Genomic DNA, 19,859 nt, shown 5'->3' on the forward strand with positions numbered 1-19,859 from the left:
AACGACGTTTTTTCACCGAACTGTTCAGTAGCTCGGTGGCGTTTTAGCTCGGTTGAAAGGCTAAAGTTTTTAGCTCGGCTAGTGGCAAGTAATCCCAATCATGCTGCGCAGATGGAATTAAGGGGTAATTGAGAGGGTAATTTATAATTGGGCCGAGCTAACGACTTCTTTGTAAGTTGGGCCGCGCAGTGGACCGGGGTAAGGGGTTGACATAGCCCGGTCCTAGAGCTAGCAAGCTTGACCCAAGTGAAGTTCGGACCTAGCTATGGATTAAGGAGCTTGGGGCCTTGCATGGTCAACCTCATCATAGTTAAGCTCGATCGAGGCTTGGTATAGTTAGCTCGGTCGAAGCTTGGTATTGTTAGCTCGGTCTCAGCGGACCAAACCGAGGTACGTGTAATGAAGGGAAGAAACGAGCCAGTCGGAGCTCGGTCATTTCTGCCTCTTTAGCATGGCCATATTAGCTCGGTCGTTTTGTCATACTACCGAGGTAAAACCATCTCACTTGGTTTAAGCAGTGAGGAGGGTGTTGAAAGATAAGCATTATCTTTCAAGAGTGTGATTCTTAGGAGGACTCTACATGGAGGAATAAGAGTCCTACTAGGATTGTGCCACGCGGAATCTATAAAAGCTCATAACATCACCTATGGAAAGATAACACAACTTTGATTCCTGAATTCACAGAGCTTTTGTGTCTATTGTCTATTGTGCTGACTTAGGCATCGGAGGGGTTTCTGGCACACACCCGCCGGTTAGCTCACGTTTGTGTTTTCAGGTGGCAAAGCGACGACGTTTCGAGGAGCACAAGCTTGATCAACAGGATCATACGAGAAGAATTATTTCGTGCTCGTACAAGGATTCATGTAACCGATCTCATTTGATAGAATTTAAGACTTAATTTAGTTTGATTTGATTTAATTGAACTGTATTAGATTTTAATAAGATATTACTATAATATTTTTGAAATTATTATACTATTTTATTTCTACACATAGATACTTTGATATAGGACTGGGTATTAGTTCGTTCGCCCGTTCGGTACCTCTTTCTATTTTTTTTGAGACTTGGGCCTATTTGATGGGAATGGTCCGATATTTTTGACTCATTAAGCCTCCGTTTGGGAAGTGGGTTGACTTTTTGACTTTTTTAGCCTGGGCTAAAAAAATTGGTTTGGGAAGGATTTTTTGGTTTTTTTGACTTTTTTTGTAAGAGAAGAATGTTATGATTATGTGTTGGATTTGATATTTTATTTTTTGTGGCTAAAATAGCCTATTTTGTCTTTTGTGGTTAAAATAGCTAAAAAAGTCCCGTTTAACTTTTGCCAAACGGAGATATGAGTTAGGTTCGGAATTTAAATTGAAGGCTCCTCCACCCCCGAATAATATATTTAGAGATAAAGGGCAATTTAATAAATAAATAAATGCATAAAAACACAATTATATTGACATAACAGACACAAATATCTTAGGTAAATTATCAATAAATCTTAATAGTTAGATTTAATTCTCATAAATTTCTATTGAAAATAAGGCATAGTAAAATCATCACTTAAAATAATTTTTTGTGACGATTTTTTTTTATATGTCGCTAAAAATTTTTGTTTGTCATTATTTTTTTATAATTTGTTGCTAAAACCTACAACTAGTAACATTTTTCTGTGATGAATTTTTTAAACTGTCACTGAAAGTTAAAAATTAATTACTTTTTTTATGATATTTTTTTGAAACTGTCACTAAAACTTATAATTAGTGACATTTTTTGAGACAATTTTAAACTGTCACTGAAAGTTAACAATTGGTAAAATTTTTTAATAATATTTGATGAAAAATGTCATTAATTCTCACAGGATTACTAGACAATAAGTTTGTAAGAGGGGCTAATTTGAGCCTATTAAATTATTTAGGCCCAATAGCCCAAGATTAGTGGGCCCGAATTTATCGCAAGTCCAAGACTGGCGGGACCAGATTTATCACCATCAAACGGGCTAAATGGCTCTAAGCCTTGAAAGGGTTCGGATCCACAAACCTAGAGACTTACTCGGCCCCGGACTCGAAAGGGTATTAAGCAAGCCTAGAGATCCGAGGCACTCGGACTTGAAAGGGTTCGGATCCACGAACCTAGAGGTCCGAAACATTTGGCTTCGAACGGATTCAGACACAATTTAGAAGTCGCTCCGTTAATGAGTCCCAGAACACTTGCGGGCTCGGAGCTTTCCGGGATCTACGTACCAGAACTATGGGCGTAATGGAGTCCGAACAAAGGACCCGATCCTGAGGACGGTGAGTGGAGATAAATTCACTCTTCGGTTAAACTAGCCTATACCCAGGTCGAGGTGGCACGACCCCGGGGGGTCCATGAGACTCGGCAATATTTTGCAGCAGGACGTCCTCTGGGACTACCCCTGACCCTTTGGGATGATTGGGGATCATTGGTTAGGTGTGGCTAAGAAAAAGGGTTCGCCGAGAGGTTGATCTCCTCTTCGGGGTTTTCTCATCCTCGGAGAAGTCACCTCCTCGGAGAGGTCACCTCCTCGGACAAGGTGGTTAGAGAGAATATCTCCCATGTGCCTTGCACATGGGCTCCATCCTACATCATGAGGTGCCTATAAATAGCACCCACCCATAGCTTTACAAGGGATGGATTTTGGAGATTTTTGAACTCTTGGGAAAGAACTAATTTCCCTTCTCCACTATCAACCTTGAGAGTGAAAGTGGGAGATCCATGGGAGAGCCTTGCCATTATTCTATTCTCTAGCCATTTTGCCTTCTTCTTCACCCAATCTCTTATCTCCATCATCTCCTTTGTTGTTGTGTTCCTAAGTTGAGATTATTGAAGAATCTAAGCCTCTCATCATATTCTAGAGAATTCGATCTTCGAATTTTCCAACTCCTTTCTTGAACCCTCTCCTACATTTTGGCGACTCCGCTGGGGAGGCGGATTGGTTAATGGTCTCAACGAGATCTGGAATCCACACAACTCCAACAAGGATGGCGGGAGAAGATGAAGTTCACCAACAAGGATCCTCTAATGGTGGTGATGACAGAACCATGGCTCTAGATCAACCACTTTTGCTTGAAGCCATTCAAGGGCTTCAAAATACTCAGCAAGAGATTCTTACCACTCTTCAGAATCTCACTCACACCATGTTAGTGATGAGTTCTAATTTTGCACCGGCGCCAAACGGAAATCAAACGGGTGGTGGAGTTATTCCCGCCGGAGCGCAAAATCAAATCCAAGGAGAAGCAGGCCCCAATCAACCTATGGCTCATGGCAACATAGCCACAGTAACACATGCTCAAACCACAGTAGGCGGCAGCAGTTTGCCCATGCCCGGGCTCCATGGCGTGCCGAGCCAAGATCCAATGGTGACTAGAGGAGTTTCTGGTGTAATGAATGGCACTCCAACGACTGCTGGTGTCTAGGAAAACATAAGGAGCATGATGGCGCAAAAGGGAGCTATGCCCGTACCTAATCTTGTTACGCCACCAGTGAATGTTACCCAAGCACCAAGCGGGCCTCCTTTGGTGCCGACAACAAATCTGCAAGCACAACCCGGTATAGCGGCGCCGTGCGGTGGACTCTATGGGCCTCAATTCAATATCCCATCACCAACTGGCTTGTCTATAGGCGCTGATGGCCAGTATCGTCAAATGTCCTCACCAATGATGAATTCGCAGCACCAGAATGGCCAAGACGCCCCTAGCTCAGTCTTCGGGTACATAAGCCAAGTCCCAGGAATACCACCATCAAACTCTCTCCCTCAACAGTTTCTCACTCTCGCCGATGTGCAGGCCATGTTCGATCTCGAACGGGGCAAGAGGACCTTACCCTCTTTGCCTGATCCAAACGTCAAGCCGCCTTACCCCATTGAGATGCTGAGCTATCCATACCCTGAGGGGTATATAGTGCCGAAGTTCATCAAGTTCGACGGCAAACAAGGAAATGCCCGAGAACATGTTGTGCGATTCATCGAGACTCTGGGTATTCATGGTTCAAACCACGTCCTCCGACTGAGAGAATTCTCTAAGTCCGTCACCGACCGAGCATATAGTTGGTATGTTAATTTGGCCCCAAACTCTGTTCGAAGTTAGGAGGAAATGGTTAACAAATTCCACTCCAAGTTCTTTCAAGTGGCGGAGAAGGTGACCACACTTACATTGTGTAAAGAGAAGCAACAAGAAAGTGAAGACATCCTTGACTACGTCAAAAGGTTTCAGGACAAGGCCGTGGATTGTCATGAAGCAGTTGAAGAGAGTTATCTGGTTCAAATTTGTCTAGAAGGGGCATTGAGCAGGTACAAAATGTTTCTAGTTAATCACAAGCTACCCACCTTCTCGGCATTAATAGAAGCAGCTCGGAACATTAGCATTCCTCAAGCTCAGGAGTCCGGATTTAAAGCCAGTTACAAGACTAGCTTCAAATCGTCTCGTGGACCTATCGTTGCTGCTGCCTCTGCCCCAGATACCCGAAATTCACATGGAGGAGGTCATAGAGGCCAGAAGAGAAAACAATATAATGGTGAAAAGGGGAATGTTTCTTATCCATGTGGAGTCGAGGAAGTGAAAGCTCTAGTTAAGGAATGGGTGGCTGACGGAGAGCTAAAATTGCCTTATATCGAAGAAATGCCATCAAAAAAGGACCGCGAGAGCCCTGAATTCTGTGTCTACCATCGTACATTGAAACATCCGACAGAGAAGTGTTGGATTCTCAGGAAAATCTTCAGAGATAAAGTCAAGGCAGACGAATTGAGGTTCAAAAAGCAAGGGACTCAAGATATCCGAGAACAACCATATCCTCAACACCGAGACAAGGGTAAGAATGTTGCTATAATAGCTTATGAAGGCCCGATGATCGAGGCTATCGCCAATCTCGATGACGATGATTGTTATCTGGACGACATCCTCGAGCCAGAGGGTGAGCAAGTTTACTATGGAAGTGCTCTCGATCCAGAGGGCAGAACATTTATGACTCATGGCGAAGATCCCTTTGATCCAGAAGGAGGGGAAGAGTACTACGGAAGAGGAGGACACCATGTTTATGTGGCATCTTATTTTGAAGAGACCGAGGAGATGGTTAACTACGAGCCTCCAAGAGTGGAAAAAGATCCGGATCACTATGCCAAAACCTTGCAAGACTGTGTAAAGTTCAAGCAGTTCTTTGACCAGCTTGGACTTTCCAAGGAGGCAAGAACAGAAATCACCAAGTCTATCATTAATATAGCCGAGGCACACCATGAGGAATGCATGTCGACTGAGGGATCTATCCCGAGGAAGGCAAAAGAGCAATCTAGTGCCATTACTTTCTCCGAGGTTGATCGGAAGTATCCTTTTTCTCACAATCGCCCGCTTTATGTGACTGCTTTTATTAACGGGGTTGAGTTCAAAAGGGCCTTTCTAGATAGTGGAGCCTCTATCAACATTATGACTCGCGCTACTCTAGAAAAGGCCGGAATCTCTGAAGAACGCATTGTGAAGCAGCCGATAGTCATCACTGGCTTCGGTGGAGAAAGGAGAGTTACTATCGGATGCGTAACAGTTGATTTAGCTGTCGGAGAGATTCGCTCGGCCACCAAGTTCCATATTATCGATTCTGAGGCAAATTATCACATCATTCTAGGGAGGACCTGGATGCATAGATATGGGGCTGTACCATCAAGTTATCATCAGTGTGTTAAGGCTAAATGGGGAAAGAAGACGGTGACAATTCAGGCTACAGAAAGGCCTTTCGAGATCCATGAAGCTCATTATTCTGATGCCATCTACTTCACCGAACTGGCTGTCGAAGAAGTTCCCACCACCTCTAAGCCTCGAGGGGTCAAAATTCCTCGTTGGGAGGATATCAAAGATGACAAGGAGCAGATGGCAGAATCAAGTAAGCGGGCGATGTCTAGACCAGAAAGTCCGCCTATTCCTCGGAAGGTGATGAAAGTTCGAGAAGGAGGCAAGATGGTGTACTATTTATGAAGGTGCAGGGAGTCGGTTTTTTCAGCCATCGACTCCGAGTCAAAAGAAGAGCCTCCTGACAATGATATAGTAATAAAGGCTGAAGTGGCTCCAGAATGTATGCAAGATGGGCCGAAGCCTCAGCCCGAACAACTTATTGAAATAGATCTGAGTGATGGACAAGATGCACCGAGGCCGGTATTTGTAAGTTCGAGCCTTAGCCCAGAGAAGCGGGAACAGTTGTTAAAGTTGATAAGCCGATACTCAGATGTGTTTGCTTGGTCATATAAGGAAATGCCCGGACTAGATCCTGACCTAGTCTCCCACTATCTTGATGTGTTCCCAAACTCCAAGCCAATTAAGCAAGCTGCTCGAAAATATCATCCAGATCTCGAAGAGAAGATTAAGGAGGAGATTGAAAAACTTCAACAGGCTGGTTTCATCCGGCCAATACAGTACCCCACGTGGTTAGCAAACATCGTGCCAGTAAAGAAGAAGAATGGCCAAATCAGAGTATGTGTAGACTTTCGAGATTTGAACAAATCTTGCCCGAATGATGAATTCCCTCTTCCTCACATCGACACCCTCGTGGATACTACCTCGGGACACCAGATGTTCTCATTCATGGATGGATTCAGTGGATACAATCAGATTAAGATGGTTGAAGAGGACGCAGAAAAGACTGCTTTTAGAACACCTCTCGGAAACTTCTTCTATACAATCATGCCTTTCGGACTCAAGAATGCCGGTGCAACTTACCAAAGGGCTATGACTGCAATCTTTCATGAGATGATCCATCATGAGGTGAAAGATTATGTTGATGATCTAGTGGTGAAATCCAAGAAAGAAGAAGACCATCTCCGAGACCTTGAGAAGGTATTCAAGAGGTGCCAGAAGTTCAAAATGAGGATGAATCCTCTCAAATGTGCTTTCTGGGTGACGGCCGGGAAGTTCCTCGGGTTTCTTGTACATAGGCATGGTATCGTGGCAGATGAAGACAAGGTCAAGTCTATCAAAACAATGCCTTCCCCACATTCTCAGAAGGAGTTAAAGAAGTTCCTTGGGAAGGTGTCTTATATTCGGAGGTTTATCCCAGCACTGGCAAAGATCTCTGCGCCTTTCGGCTCTTTATTAAAAGGAGATGCCAAGTTCGAGTGGAACCAAGAGCACCAAAAGGCCTTCGAGAGAATCAAGGCGGCCTTGACCTCGCCTCAGACCATGATAGCCCCGCAGCCCAGGGTGCCTCTAATGTTGTACTTAACTTCAACCCCCAAGTCCATAGGGGCATTATTGGTCCAAGATGTAGATGGAGCAGAACGCCCGGTGTATTACATCAGCTAGAAGATTCGAGGAGCAGAAGTCCGATATACTCCGATAGAGAGACATTGCTTAGCTTTGGTATTTACCGCCCAAAAGCTCAGACATTACTTCTCAGCACATCAGATTCAGATTGTTACTAGAAGTGATCCAATCCGATACCTCCTCAGCAAGCCTGCTCTAACCGGGAAGGTGGCAAGATGGTTGTTAGCACTGGGTGAATTCGAGATCACATGTGTAGCCCCCAAGGCGATCAAAAGCCAAGCCTTTGCTGACCTCCTTGCTCAATTTCCAAGTGGTGACTATGAACCAGTGAATGAAAAATTAAGAGGAGAGGTGCATGCAGCTATGGCTTCCGAGGAAAGCTTTTGGACATTGAGCTTTGACGGAGCAACAACCGGAGGTAAAAGAGGAACCGGGATAGTCCTTACAAGTAAAAGTGGGGAAAAGTTTTATTTATCTTATAAACTGGATTTCCATTGTTCGAATAATGAAGCCGAGTATGAGGCTCTTATGTTAGGATTGATAGCAGCTGAGAAGCACAGTATCAAGAAGATTCGGATTCGGGGGGACTCAAAGTTGATAGTGAAGCAAGTTTCAAGACAGTTCGTCTTAAAGGAGCCTGCCTTGGCCACATATCGAACAACAGTCCAAAGGCTTCTTGACAAATTTCAAAAAGGTTGAAATAGAGCATGTGTCTCGTTCCGACAACAAGTTTTCAGATGCCCTCGCAACATTAGGGGCAGGAGTTGATATCCTAGAGGAGGAGGCGACAATTATTATCAAGAAGAGAATAGAGCCTTCGATAATACCTGAAGACAAAGGCCTTCCGGAGGACTGGACAGGAGAAGTCCTCGAACAACTTAGAAGCAAAGTTGGAAAATTGACTATGGCCAAGCTTGCCCAATTCATAATTATTCAAGGTGAACTTTATTTCTGAGAAGGTACCGGATTCCTAGCCTGGTGTGTTGGCCAACAAGAAGCAAGTTTCCGACTACAACAGATCCATGAAAAGTCTTGCGGGGATGTGGATATCAGTCTGTACAGAAAGATCCAAAGACATGGCTTTGATGGTACATGATGGCCACAACCCGAGCAGCTGGTGAAAGCTTTCCAAATGATCTTGCAACTCTAGGGGCAAATGTCAACATTCCGTAAAAGAAGTCTACCTATGACATTTACAGTTTGCACTTACTACATTGTCCAAGAAGTTCTATCTTTCTTATGTTATGAAGAAATTTATTTCCTCCATATTATGTATCTCCATTAGAAGTTATTTTCTCTACATTGTAAATCTTCATTGTGTTATGTTGCTTGAAACAGTTTTCAATTTTTTACTGCCCCTCGAAGAAGAAAGAGGAATAGTAGACTCGGTTACCAACCTGAAGAGACCTTTCTTGACGTAGTAGAAGTATACTCCCACTCAGACCTCCGAAGAGCAGCTATTGCTTCCATCAATGTAAGCTTTGAGGGTTTTCCTTATTGAAGCAGAGTGTGTGTTCCCACTCGGACTTCCGAAGAGCAGCCCTCGCTTCTATCAGTGCGAGTCTCAAGGATCTTTCTTGCTAAAGTAGAGTGTGTTCTCCGCCTCAGACTTTCGAAGAACAGATCTCGCTTCCGCCAGTGCGAGCTTTGAGGAATAGCCTTTGCTTCCATTAGCTGCCGAAGTAGAAGTGCGCATCCACTCGGACTTCCGAGAGACAGCCTTGTTTCTGCTCAAACTTCTGAGGAAGAGCCTTCCGAGGGACAACTCTTGCTCTCATTAGTGCAGGTCCGAAGAACAGCCCTTGATTTCATCAATACGAGCTCCGAGGATCTTTCTTTTCAAAGTAGAGTGAACTCTTACTCGAATTCCCGAGGGATAGCCTTTGCTTCCATTAACTGCTGAAGTAGAAGTGCACATCCACTCGGACTTCCGAGGGACAGCCTCGTTTCTGCTCGGACTTCTGGAGGACAGCCTTGTTTTCGTTCGAACTTCTGAAAGACAATCTTTACTTCTGTTGGTGCAAGCTTGGTAGACTCGGTTATCTTCCAGAGGAATCTTTCTTGCCAAAGTAGGGTGTGTGCTACCTTCGGACTCCTGAGGGACAGTCTTACTTTTGTTCAGGACTTCCGAGGAACAGTCCTTGCTCTCATTAGTGCGGGTTCCAAGGGCCCCGAGGTCGTGGATTTCAATCAAGAATTCATTTGCCTGAAATAGCAAAGCCAACAAATGAGACAAACAATATCAATTTCAGATCATGATTCAGGCATTATCAGAATGGGACAACATCAACAAATAATAATTATCTATTTAAGCTACAACAATTTTATTACTCTGAGCAAGTTCATGAACAACAAATATATATATATATATATATTCAAGAATGCGTTTCGGTAATCTGAAATAGCAACACAAAGAGGATGGGCCGATGACCGATGCCGCGTTGAGAGGGCGGCATGGTCGGCATTGGCTAGATCACAATTGAAGACAGTAGGTCGGCGGTGGCACGAGCTGTGCAGTGCTAGGCAAGACCACACACGTCGCGTTGAGTGGGCGGACGTGTGTGGTCAATGTTGGACAATTCGAAGCTGGAGGCAGCAGTAGTGTCGCAGCGGAGTTGGTGACCACACACGATGCGTTGGAAGGGCGACGTGTGTGGTTGGCACTGGAACAACTAGCCAGACCGACACCACGTTGAATCGGTGGTGTGGTCGGCGTTGGCAGGTCACGGCTAACAGTGATGGATTTCAGTGGGCGAGAAGGCATATCGACAGACCGACGCCACGTTGAGTGGGCGGCGTGGTCGTCACTGGTCAGTTGCGGTTGGGCACGAGACAGACAAGCCGCGTGAGTTGAAGTGGTCATGCACAGAGCAGCGCCGTGGTGGGTTCACGCAGAAGCTGACGGTGGCGCTTGAAGGGTTCAACATCAGACCTGTATGTATGTCAAAATTATTGTCAAAATTATCGACACAAGTTCAAGATTCAACAAATTCATCTCCTCAAACATCAACAATAACAAATTCCAACAACTCTATGGTCTTCAATACGCACGGGACTAAGATTCATTACAACAAGTCTATCAAGATTCAACAGAGCACTAGTTCAAGATTGTTTGCAAGCCTCAAGACAGAGTTCACAAATTCAGAGTGTATCAGGGCAAGTTCAACAGTGTATTACCCATCTCAGGCCAAAATTACAAAATTCAATATCAGGGCATTTTATTTCTCTTAGTGACCAAGCATTTAATAGGGGTTCACTCTAGTCTTATTTTCTTTAGCAATGAGCATCAATCAACAAATCAAGATTCACAATATATCTATGTATATCAGATGTAGAGTTCAAAACAGTGGATTTTAAGTATTCACCCACAAACTTGTGATCTCAAGCTTTACAAATTTCAGCATCAGTGGAATTTAAAATTACAAGCACTAAAGCCCAGTAGAGCTAAATTCATGAGCACAAAATTCCATCAAAGCAAGAAGAGAAAGTGGGTTTGAACAGAGCTTACCTACAGATCTGAGAGGGCAACAGTGGATTTGAAATAATAATGGACAAAAAATAAATTGAGGATAGTGCAAACCAAGATGGAGAACTGTGGCTAGAAGCAGTGGTAAGATCGCAAACGTGAGACGCATACACCCAGGGCCGACGTCGAGCTAAACAGAGCTAGGCAGGCCCACACACACGTCGCGTTGAAAGGGCAACGTGGGTAGTCGGCGTTGGACAGTTGAGGACGAAGACAGTTTTGAGGACGTAGCGGAGTCGGCGTCGGCGTTGATCAACCAAAAACTGAGCCCCAGCGTGTCTAAGTCTTTGAAGAGCCGCTCGTTACACTGAAGAGAAGGTGAGCGATAGCTTGGGCCGCCATGCCTAAGGCTGTCAGGGCTGCGACAAGTCTATGGCCGGCTCGCGACGTTGAGGTAGGTCGGCGGCGTTGCTTGGAGCTGCGACGACGGCCAGCATGAACAAACAGCGCTGGTCTCTGATATTGCAGAAGCAGAGCTTCGTTGAGAAAGATGGTAGGCTGGGTCTTGTCTCGGTTTGCTTGCAGATAGTGAGCTGAATGGCGCTGGGCAGGACTACGCATGTCGCGTTGAGTGGGCGACATGTGTGGTCAATGTTGGGCAGTCAAGGCCGGAAGCAAAGCAGCATAGAGAGGCCAGCGGTAGGATGGGTTGGTGACACCGACGGTGCCGGCGCTTGGAGTTGCAGTAGTGGGCTGTGAGCAAGCATTAACAGTGACATCGCAGTAGAGCTATGCCATCACTGGCCAATCACGGCTGTGGCGTGGGTCTTCGACAACGACGGGGGAGTGGCACCAACGAGCAATGAGCTAGCGGCGGTGGCCCTGTGGTATTACAGATAGGGAGAGAGTCAGCCGAAATGAGTTTCAAAAATAAAAAAAAATAAATAAGAGGAAGGAGAAGGTTGATCGGTTTCGGCGGCTGAACAAAAGAAAAGTTGTGAGGCTTAGGGTTTTGGACCCTTTCTTTAAATAAAAAAAAAAGGTGTGATATATGAAAAATGCCTCATATATTCTGAATATATATATATGCATATATATAAGAGGCCAACCTATTTCCAAGCCCAAAAAAAAAAAAAAAAAAAGTACAAAAAAATAAAATTTTTGCTTGTCAATTTTTTCTGTAAATTGAAGTGCGTCATCAACTTTATCCATAGGCTCTGTCGTGACAAAATGTTTTTTTTTTTGAGGAACGTGATGCGAAACAGGGTTGAAGAAATGACAGTATGCATGTCTGAGAAATTTAAAATTTCTCATACATGCAAGGGGCAAATGTAAGAGGGGCTAATTTGAGCCCACTAAATTATTTAGGCCCAATAGCCCAAGATTAGTGGGCCCGAATTTATCGCAAGTCCAAGACTGGCGGGACCAGATTTATCACCATCAAACGGGCTAAATGGCTCTAAGCCTCGAAAGGGTTCAGATCCACGAACCTAGAGACTTACTCGGCCCCGGACTCGAAAGGGTATTAAGCAAGCGTAGAGATCCGAGGCATTCGGACTCGAAAGGGTTTGGATCCACGAACCAAGAGGTCCGAAACATTTGGCTTCGAACGGATTCAGACACAATCTAGAAATCGCTCCGTTAATGAGTCCCAGAACACTTGCGGGCTCGGAGCTTTTCCGGGATCTACGTACCAGAACTATGGGCGTAATGGAGTCCGAACAAAGGACCCGATCCTGAGGACGGTGAGTGGAGATAAATTCACTCTTCGGTTAAACTAGCCTATACCCGAGTCGAGGTGGCACGACCCCGGGGGGTCCATGAGACTCGGTAATATTTTGCGGCAGGACGTCCTCTAGAACTACCCTTGACCCTTTGGGATGATTGGGGATCATTGGTTAGGTGTGGCTAAGAAGAAGGGTTCGCCGAGAGGTTGATCTCCTCTTCGGGGTTTTCTCATCCTCGGAGAAGTCACCTCCTCGGAGAGGTCACCTCCTCGGACAAGGTGGTTAGAGAGAATATCTCCCATGTGCCTTGCACATGGGCTCCATCCTACATCATGAGGTGCCTATAAATAGCACCCACCCATAGCTTTACAAGGGATGGATTTTGGAGATTTTTGAACTCTTGGGAAAGAACTAATTTCCCTTCTCCACTATCAACCTTGAGAGTGAAAGTGGGAGATCCATGGGAGAGCCTTGCCATTATTCTATTCTCTAGCCATTTTGCCTTCTTCTTCACCCAATCTCTTATCTCCATCATCTCCTTTGTTGTTGTGTTCCTAAGTTGAGATTATTGAAGAATCTAAGCCTCTCATCATATTCTAGAGAATTCGATCTTCGAATTTTCCAACTCCTTTCTTGAACCCTCTCCTACAAAGTTTACCTGCTAAAACCTACACGTAAGTCCCCAAATATCTACCCATTGAAAACATTGGTCAAATTCTGAAAAATTAAACATACAACTTGAAAAATATATATGGGGAGCAAAATTACATTTGACATTGTGAACATTATGTACATTAAAAAAAATACTCTTTTTGTAAAGACCAAAAAATAATTGAATTGATGAAAAAAAAAGAGGTTAAGAATATGCATAGCCATAATAACATCTAAATTAGTCATTTATTACGTATATAATCAATTGCAGGAAACACAAACTAATTAACGTATATAAATAAATAAACAGATTGATGAACAAACTTGAAAAATATATTTTATTTAAAGCTAGGTTTACAATAACCGCCTAACAATTGGGCTGGGCCGAACTTGAATAGGCACAAAACCCCTAGGCAATACAAACCCAACTCAAACGTGGCACCGCCCAACTTTAATGAAACCCACCTATAATCCTCTGAACCAAAATCATTATATATTTATCTCACAATTATTTTGTAAAAACCCTATAATTTAGGGGGTGATAGGGAACTGTTTGTCTAGTTGTGTGTAATTTTGCATGTGACATGCCTTTTTTGCAAATCATTAGGTGTTGCAATTTGCAAAGCATGTAATGTAAGCTAGTGTTTAGGAGAAAATTATTTAATATTTTCAGAGTATCACGTGTTTATATTTTTTAATTAATCATTATTTAATATGTATTTTCATATTCTCCAATCACTCAATATAATATTTCATCTATTCATATTCTTCACCAATTATAATATTATAAAATACTACGTATTCATATTCTGAGATTACTGAATAATTATCTAATTTTTAGGGCTTTAATAAAACTGTGTGTGTGATTATACCATCAAATAAAACTGTGTGATTATACCATCAAATAGGCTTTTGTCCCTTTTTTTTTGACTCGATGCACTAGCGAGGATCACGTGAATTTGTGCTACATAAAATAAATAATACTAATTTTTAGATTTATTTACTTTTAATTTTCAATTATGCTATATAAAATATTTTTTAAAAACTAACATGGTTTATTATAGGGATAATTGGTGATAAGTCTATTTCTATGGGGATATGGCATTTGATTAAAGAATTGATCTTTTATGAAGATAAGGGTATGATTAATAAAATTATTTGGTAAGAAGAAAAAATTATTAGAACAAATTTTTATTTTGAATATATATATATATATATATATATATATATATATATAACCTCTTGCCTAGCAATTAGTGACGATGATAGAAAAAATTGTTGGAAAAGTCGCTGGTGATGGCTGGTGGTGGTGACTAGGGTAGTAGTGATATGAACAGATAGACAAATTAGATGGATAGATAAGTAAAACATGAACAAATAAGGGGATAACAAGTGAACAGATTAAACTCAAATTTAATTTTAAATTATAAGCCCAAATTTAAAAATGAGATGAGTTTCACCACCTCATCTTTGGCCTACATTAGTGATTTTTTATCTTGTAAAACTTATTTAAAAAATTAAGTTAATTGAACATTTGTAATCAGATAATTGAATGGCAAATTTTTTTGAAAATAATAGACAACACATCATTTTGAGAATAATAGACGATCTTAGCTTTGTAAAAAAAATATATATATATCCTTATTGTGTGAGTGTTGATATTAAATTAATTTAATTTTTTCCTATAGACGATCCCTATACAAATTGAATGGTACAGATAAACCACGCGGTCCGTGTTGGGCCTACAATGGGCCAATAGCACAAGTTCAACTCCAATTGCTGAAAAGTTTATCCCTTTTAAAAAAACACTCACGACCCAAAAAAAAATTTAAAATAAAATAATTTAAAGAAAAAGAATGGCATGATCTTTTTAAAAAGGAGAAATTAAAAAAGGTAATAAAGGGGAAAGAGGATGCTCTAAGAAAGTGGTGCAAGAAAGAGCATGGTTATGAGTCTATCATCCTCCTCTCTCATGATCATCATCCTCAACAACACAAGGCCAAACCAGGCTAAGCCAGAGCAGACCAGATGCACCTTTTGTGGATCCATTCATTGAACACACAATTTGACAGCTATTTCCCATATATCCCCTTTCAAGTCAGGCCAATGTCTAGTTAGGCTCTTTTCGGCCCATCGACTCGCCAGCTGTGTTTGTGTTGTTAAAACTCCTATAAATTACAAAATTGATGTGAATTTGATTTGAGCAGTTATACGAAGTAAGAAGTCTATTAGGGATATATTTGGAAAACTAAAAATGTGACAACCTATATCAACTACAGTGGACACACACGATGTGTGTGCGCACAGTGGTTAATTTCTTCGAGTGAGCACTTTTGATTGGATAGCTCTTACTAATTGTGCTATTTTGCAAAAATTTAGAGCCTTATACGGAATCATCTTGTTTTCTCTTGTGCAAAAAATTTACTCTGGACACCGTCCAATTAATAAGTGACGCTAGATTTAGATTGAGAGAAAGGCACTTGTTCCACATGGGGCATACCCCTTTTTTGGATTGGGAAGAAAAATTAGGAAGGGAAATTCCGAAACTCGAACTTGAGTGCTAAACTTTATTAGCCAGCATATTTTTCTTGAAGAGGCAAATAAGCATATCTTTCAATATTCTATTCCCACATAGACCAATCAAAAAATAGTGGTGCTCTTGTACCTTTTACTCCGTTGATGGGGGACAAAAGGACCCAAAAATCTCCTATAGAGCCCACATTACAATACCCAATTGAGTAAAAATTTGGATGACAAGAGAACATAGCACGATCTTTTGGGATTCTTTTACACTTTTTGACATGGCCTTTGGCAGGCCTTATGGCCACTAGCCCTATTCAGAATTCCCATTCATGACCAACTGAGAATTTAAGTCACAACTCTCCCTATATATATCTAGTCCTCAATGCACAAAAAATATACAAAGTGAAGAGATTTTGAATCACCAAGAGGGTCTTACTTGAAGAGGTAGAGAGTTTGATGCAGCCAAGGATGACTTGCCGGCCCAACAGCACCAGTGTGGGAGATGGGTACTTTCCGGCAAGTTGTCTTTGGCTACATGAGTCTCTCTTTCTCTCAAGTAAGACCTTAATGGCATACATTAAATAATAGTTGAGAGGCGACCTCTAGTCATATGGTACTTGTTCGAGACAAGAATCAATATCCACAAATCATTTTATGCAAATCTGTATTTTTGTCTTTGAATTCATTCCATTCTCTTTCCATTTAATTTTGTTTCCAGCTTATGCTGCGGATAGTTATCGAGTTGCTTGTGCTGTATCTTTTCGGGATTGTCTCTATTGAAAAGGGTCCACAGTGGTTCTCTATCTCCCATCCTTCTTTTTGCTTGCTGCTGAGACTCGTAGTCAAGCATTAGAGCTCTTCTAACCTCTTGCCTATATACCCTTGTCTTGCAAGTGATAAAGATGAGTTGTTGGGATTGTGTACATGGCTATATTGAGCTCTTCTCATGCAGAAATTTTACTTACCCAGAAATGGTGTCTCAAAATTTCACCCAACAGAGAATTGTGTGGTGGAAATTAAAATTGTGTTGTGTAGAAAAAATCTAGACCATAAATTGATAGTTCTAAGTGTATATTCTGCGTTTGTAGTGTTACAGCTGGCATAAACGAAGAGCACTCTGGGTTATTTTGAAAACCCATAAACGTTATGCTGTTGAGATCTCATATATATATATATATATATATATACTGTTCTGATAAATACTTTAAAAAGGAATAAAGAGAGAGTGCATGATCATGCAGATTTTTACGTACAATCAAGGTAAGCCATGTGAACGTCAATTTTTGTGGCTTTTTGCCGGAAAGTAGACGAAACACATGTGGTACAATTACTGTATATTGTTATGAAAGGATGCAGCTGTATGGCACACTAGTTTTCAGATAAATTTATGAGTTAAAGTGACCAAATATATTGAAAAAGAAAAATGATGTAAAAGTTTACTTTTTTTAGATTCCAATAATGTATAAATGAGATAATTGATTGATAACATAGAAAGAAATAGTACATGAAAGTGATTGGTTTATTGATTATTGAATTTGAAAAATGAATCTAATTTTTGAGTTAAAATAACACTATACATTGAAAAATATTATTCATATAAAATATATACAGAATGATGCATTACTCATGTTTTTAGAATTATAAAATGAAGTGGTGAACTTTTTAATTTTCAGGTAGATAATTATTAATTTAATGCTATGATGTCATAACTAAAAACAAAAGAATTTTAACCACCACATAAGTTATAAGTAAAGAATTCTTATATTATAGCTAAAATAATGAGTTATAATCAATACCACAATATACTATAATCACAAGGGTCGTAATTTAAGGTGCATATAAATATTTTTTAATATATAATTACCCAAATATATATTACCAAAGTTTGCAACAAACTTGTGTTATTCTAAAAACAGGCACCAGGTTAATTCATTTGTCCATTCCCCTGCTACAAAATGCAAGGTCCAAAAAAATTAAAAAAATGTCTTACAAACAAACATGTCTCTCTCTTTTCTTTTTCTTTTTTTTCTTTTCATCTGTTTCTTTTCTTTTCCTCCAAACAAAAACATTTTTTTTTATTTTTATTTTGGGTGAATACTGATAACAAAACATATCGTAACATACATAATTAATTCCTCCTCTTTATTACAATGCCGACGCCAAAGCCACAACCAGGCCAGAGACCAATCCAGAAGCAGCGAACCTCATCGCCGACGATTTCGACGGAGCGGGAGCATCCGCCTCCTTTCCGTCGGCGGCGGGAGCGTCGGCGGAGACCGGCGGAGAGCTGACCGGAGCTTCTGCCGGCGATTCGGTGGGAGAATCGGCGGTTTCGTCGGCGGCGGGGCTAGGGGTAGGGGTAGGGGTACCGACAGGGCTAGGGCTGGGGGCCTTCTTCGCCTTCGACGGCGCCGGCGCCGGAGCTTTCTTCGGTGGAGCAGTGAAGTTTCCGTCGATTCCAGGCGTGACGATGATGCCGGAGACTTGAAGCACGGACACATTATACGGCTGAGCAGCCACCAGATTAACGAGCTTGACATCGAGATGCGAGCCTTTGATTGCGGATGCGAATCCGACTTCACGATTGGGCAGATCTGTGATGTTGAGAAACCCTTGCTGGGTGGATGCGATTCCCGAGGCCTGATAGAGAGTGGTAACGATGCTCGATTTCTTCGACAGTTGTTGGAGTTTAGGGATATCGTAGTAATCGAGGATGACGTGTACGCTCAGGATTCTTCCGGCTACGTCGACGGGCTTGCTTGAGAGAGCTCCCATGGCGTCATTGTGGACGGCGAGGACGGTGATGGTTTGGCGAGCGTTGATTTGGTTGGCGAGGCCGGTTTGGGATAGGAGGGAATTGAAGGTGCTGTAGTTTGGGAACCTGTCGAGGAGTTTTGTTATGTTGAAAGCCGTTGCGGCCGAGGAGAATAGAAGGAAGCTAGAGAGAATGACAAGCAATGATGATTTCGGACTCATTTTTTTTTCTTTAAAACTATTTTTGTTTGTTTTTGATTTTGTCCGATGCGGATTGGAGAAGAATGAGATCAGATTGGTCCAACCCGCATGGGTTTATTGTGCCTGCTTGGTGGGGTGGGTAATGGGGGAATGCATTATATATATATATATATAGGAGAGATTTGGAGCTGAATTTTTGGAGATGGTATGGATGGGAGTGAAGGTCGGTCCGCCATTGCTGGTTTATGAGGAATATGGGTTGGTTGGTTTGTTTGTTTGTGTCTCTATTTAGAATGCCTTTTGAGTTTGACTTGGTGTTGTTGAGTTTGCATGGATTTGAAAATTCGTCATGAGTTTGCATGGCCATTTGACCTCCTAAACATAAGTACCAAAACTCTACGTAATATATGACTACTTACTCACAAGAGTAAGGTGGTAGTCTAAATCTGAAAAAAATAAAATAAATGTGGAAGTGATATTTTTAACAATTTAATTTATGTTGGACATAGTTTTATGTAGTTTTTTTTTTTTGGGAAAATTTATGATGTGTGTGGGAGTTTATTTTGCTGATTTGAATCGTTTAATTTGAGTTTATCTTAGTGATCTAAATCATTTAATTTGTAAAGCATGTTGAATAGATTATTCATATAAAAAATTTAAGTAGGTTGCACTATAAGAATTTGCATATTTGACAATCACTTTTAGCGACTAAACAAAATTTAGTTGTCAAAAATGTCACTTTGGGTGACTAAAATATGTATTAGTCGGCGTTGGTACAGTTTTTAACTACTAAATTTTTTTAGTCAGGAAATATTATTTATTGGCTACTAAATTACTTTTTTGTCAGCAAAAGTAACGCTTTTAGAGACTAAAATATTTATTAGTCGCCGTTAGTCTCAATTTTAGGCTACTATTTTTTTTTTAGTCGTGGTATATGAATTTTTGCCTACAAAATAAATGCTAGTAACCAAAGACTAGGTATATTTTTTGGTTAATCTTTATTGACTAAAAAATTTAGTGGGCAAATACAAATTTTTTCTGACCAAATGGAGATTTAGTCGCCAAATATACTTTTGGCGACCAATAAAATAGTCGTTATTTATTTGCCTGTGGCTACCAAATAGGATAGTCACCAATAATACACACTTTTGCCGACAAAAATTTCGTCTAGTCGCTGAATCTTCAAATTTTTTAGGGTGCAAACGCGGACTTTTTTATTGCTGCCCGCCCTTTTCTCTGTTACACACAACAACATTCAAACCTCACAATTAGACACCAAACCGAAGAGACAAA

General features: G+C 41.4%; 1 protein-coding gene across 1 annotated transcript; it reads right to left on the minus strand.

Moving 5' to 3' along the window:
- Positions 1–16,004: 16,004 nt before the first annotated feature.
- FLA3 (FASCICLIN-like arabinogalactan protein 3 precursor) lies at positions 16,005–19,114 on the minus strand. Its single transcript, XM_028257311.2, has one exon. The coding sequence runs from the start codon at positions 18,585–18,587 to the stop codon at positions 17,757–17,759; it is 831 nt and encodes a 276-aa protein (XP_028113112.1). The 5' UTR covers positions 18,588–19,114; the 3' UTR covers positions 16,005–17,756.
- Positions 19,115–19,859: the final 745 nt, after the last annotated feature.

Source organism: Camellia sinensis, chromosome 13, assembly GCF_055761805.1.
Source record: "Camellia sinensis isolate YWXY chromosome 13, ASM5576180v1, whole genome shotgun sequence".
Taxonomy (NCBI): Eukaryota; Viridiplantae; Streptophyta; class Magnoliopsida; order Ericales; family Theaceae; genus Camellia; species Camellia sinensis.

Excerpts from the sequence above, each read along its gene's own strand:
- FLA3 (XM_028257311.2), bottom strand. The coding sequence starts at position 18,587 with ATGAGTCCGAAATCATCATTGCTTGTCATTCTCTCTAGCTTCCTTCTA.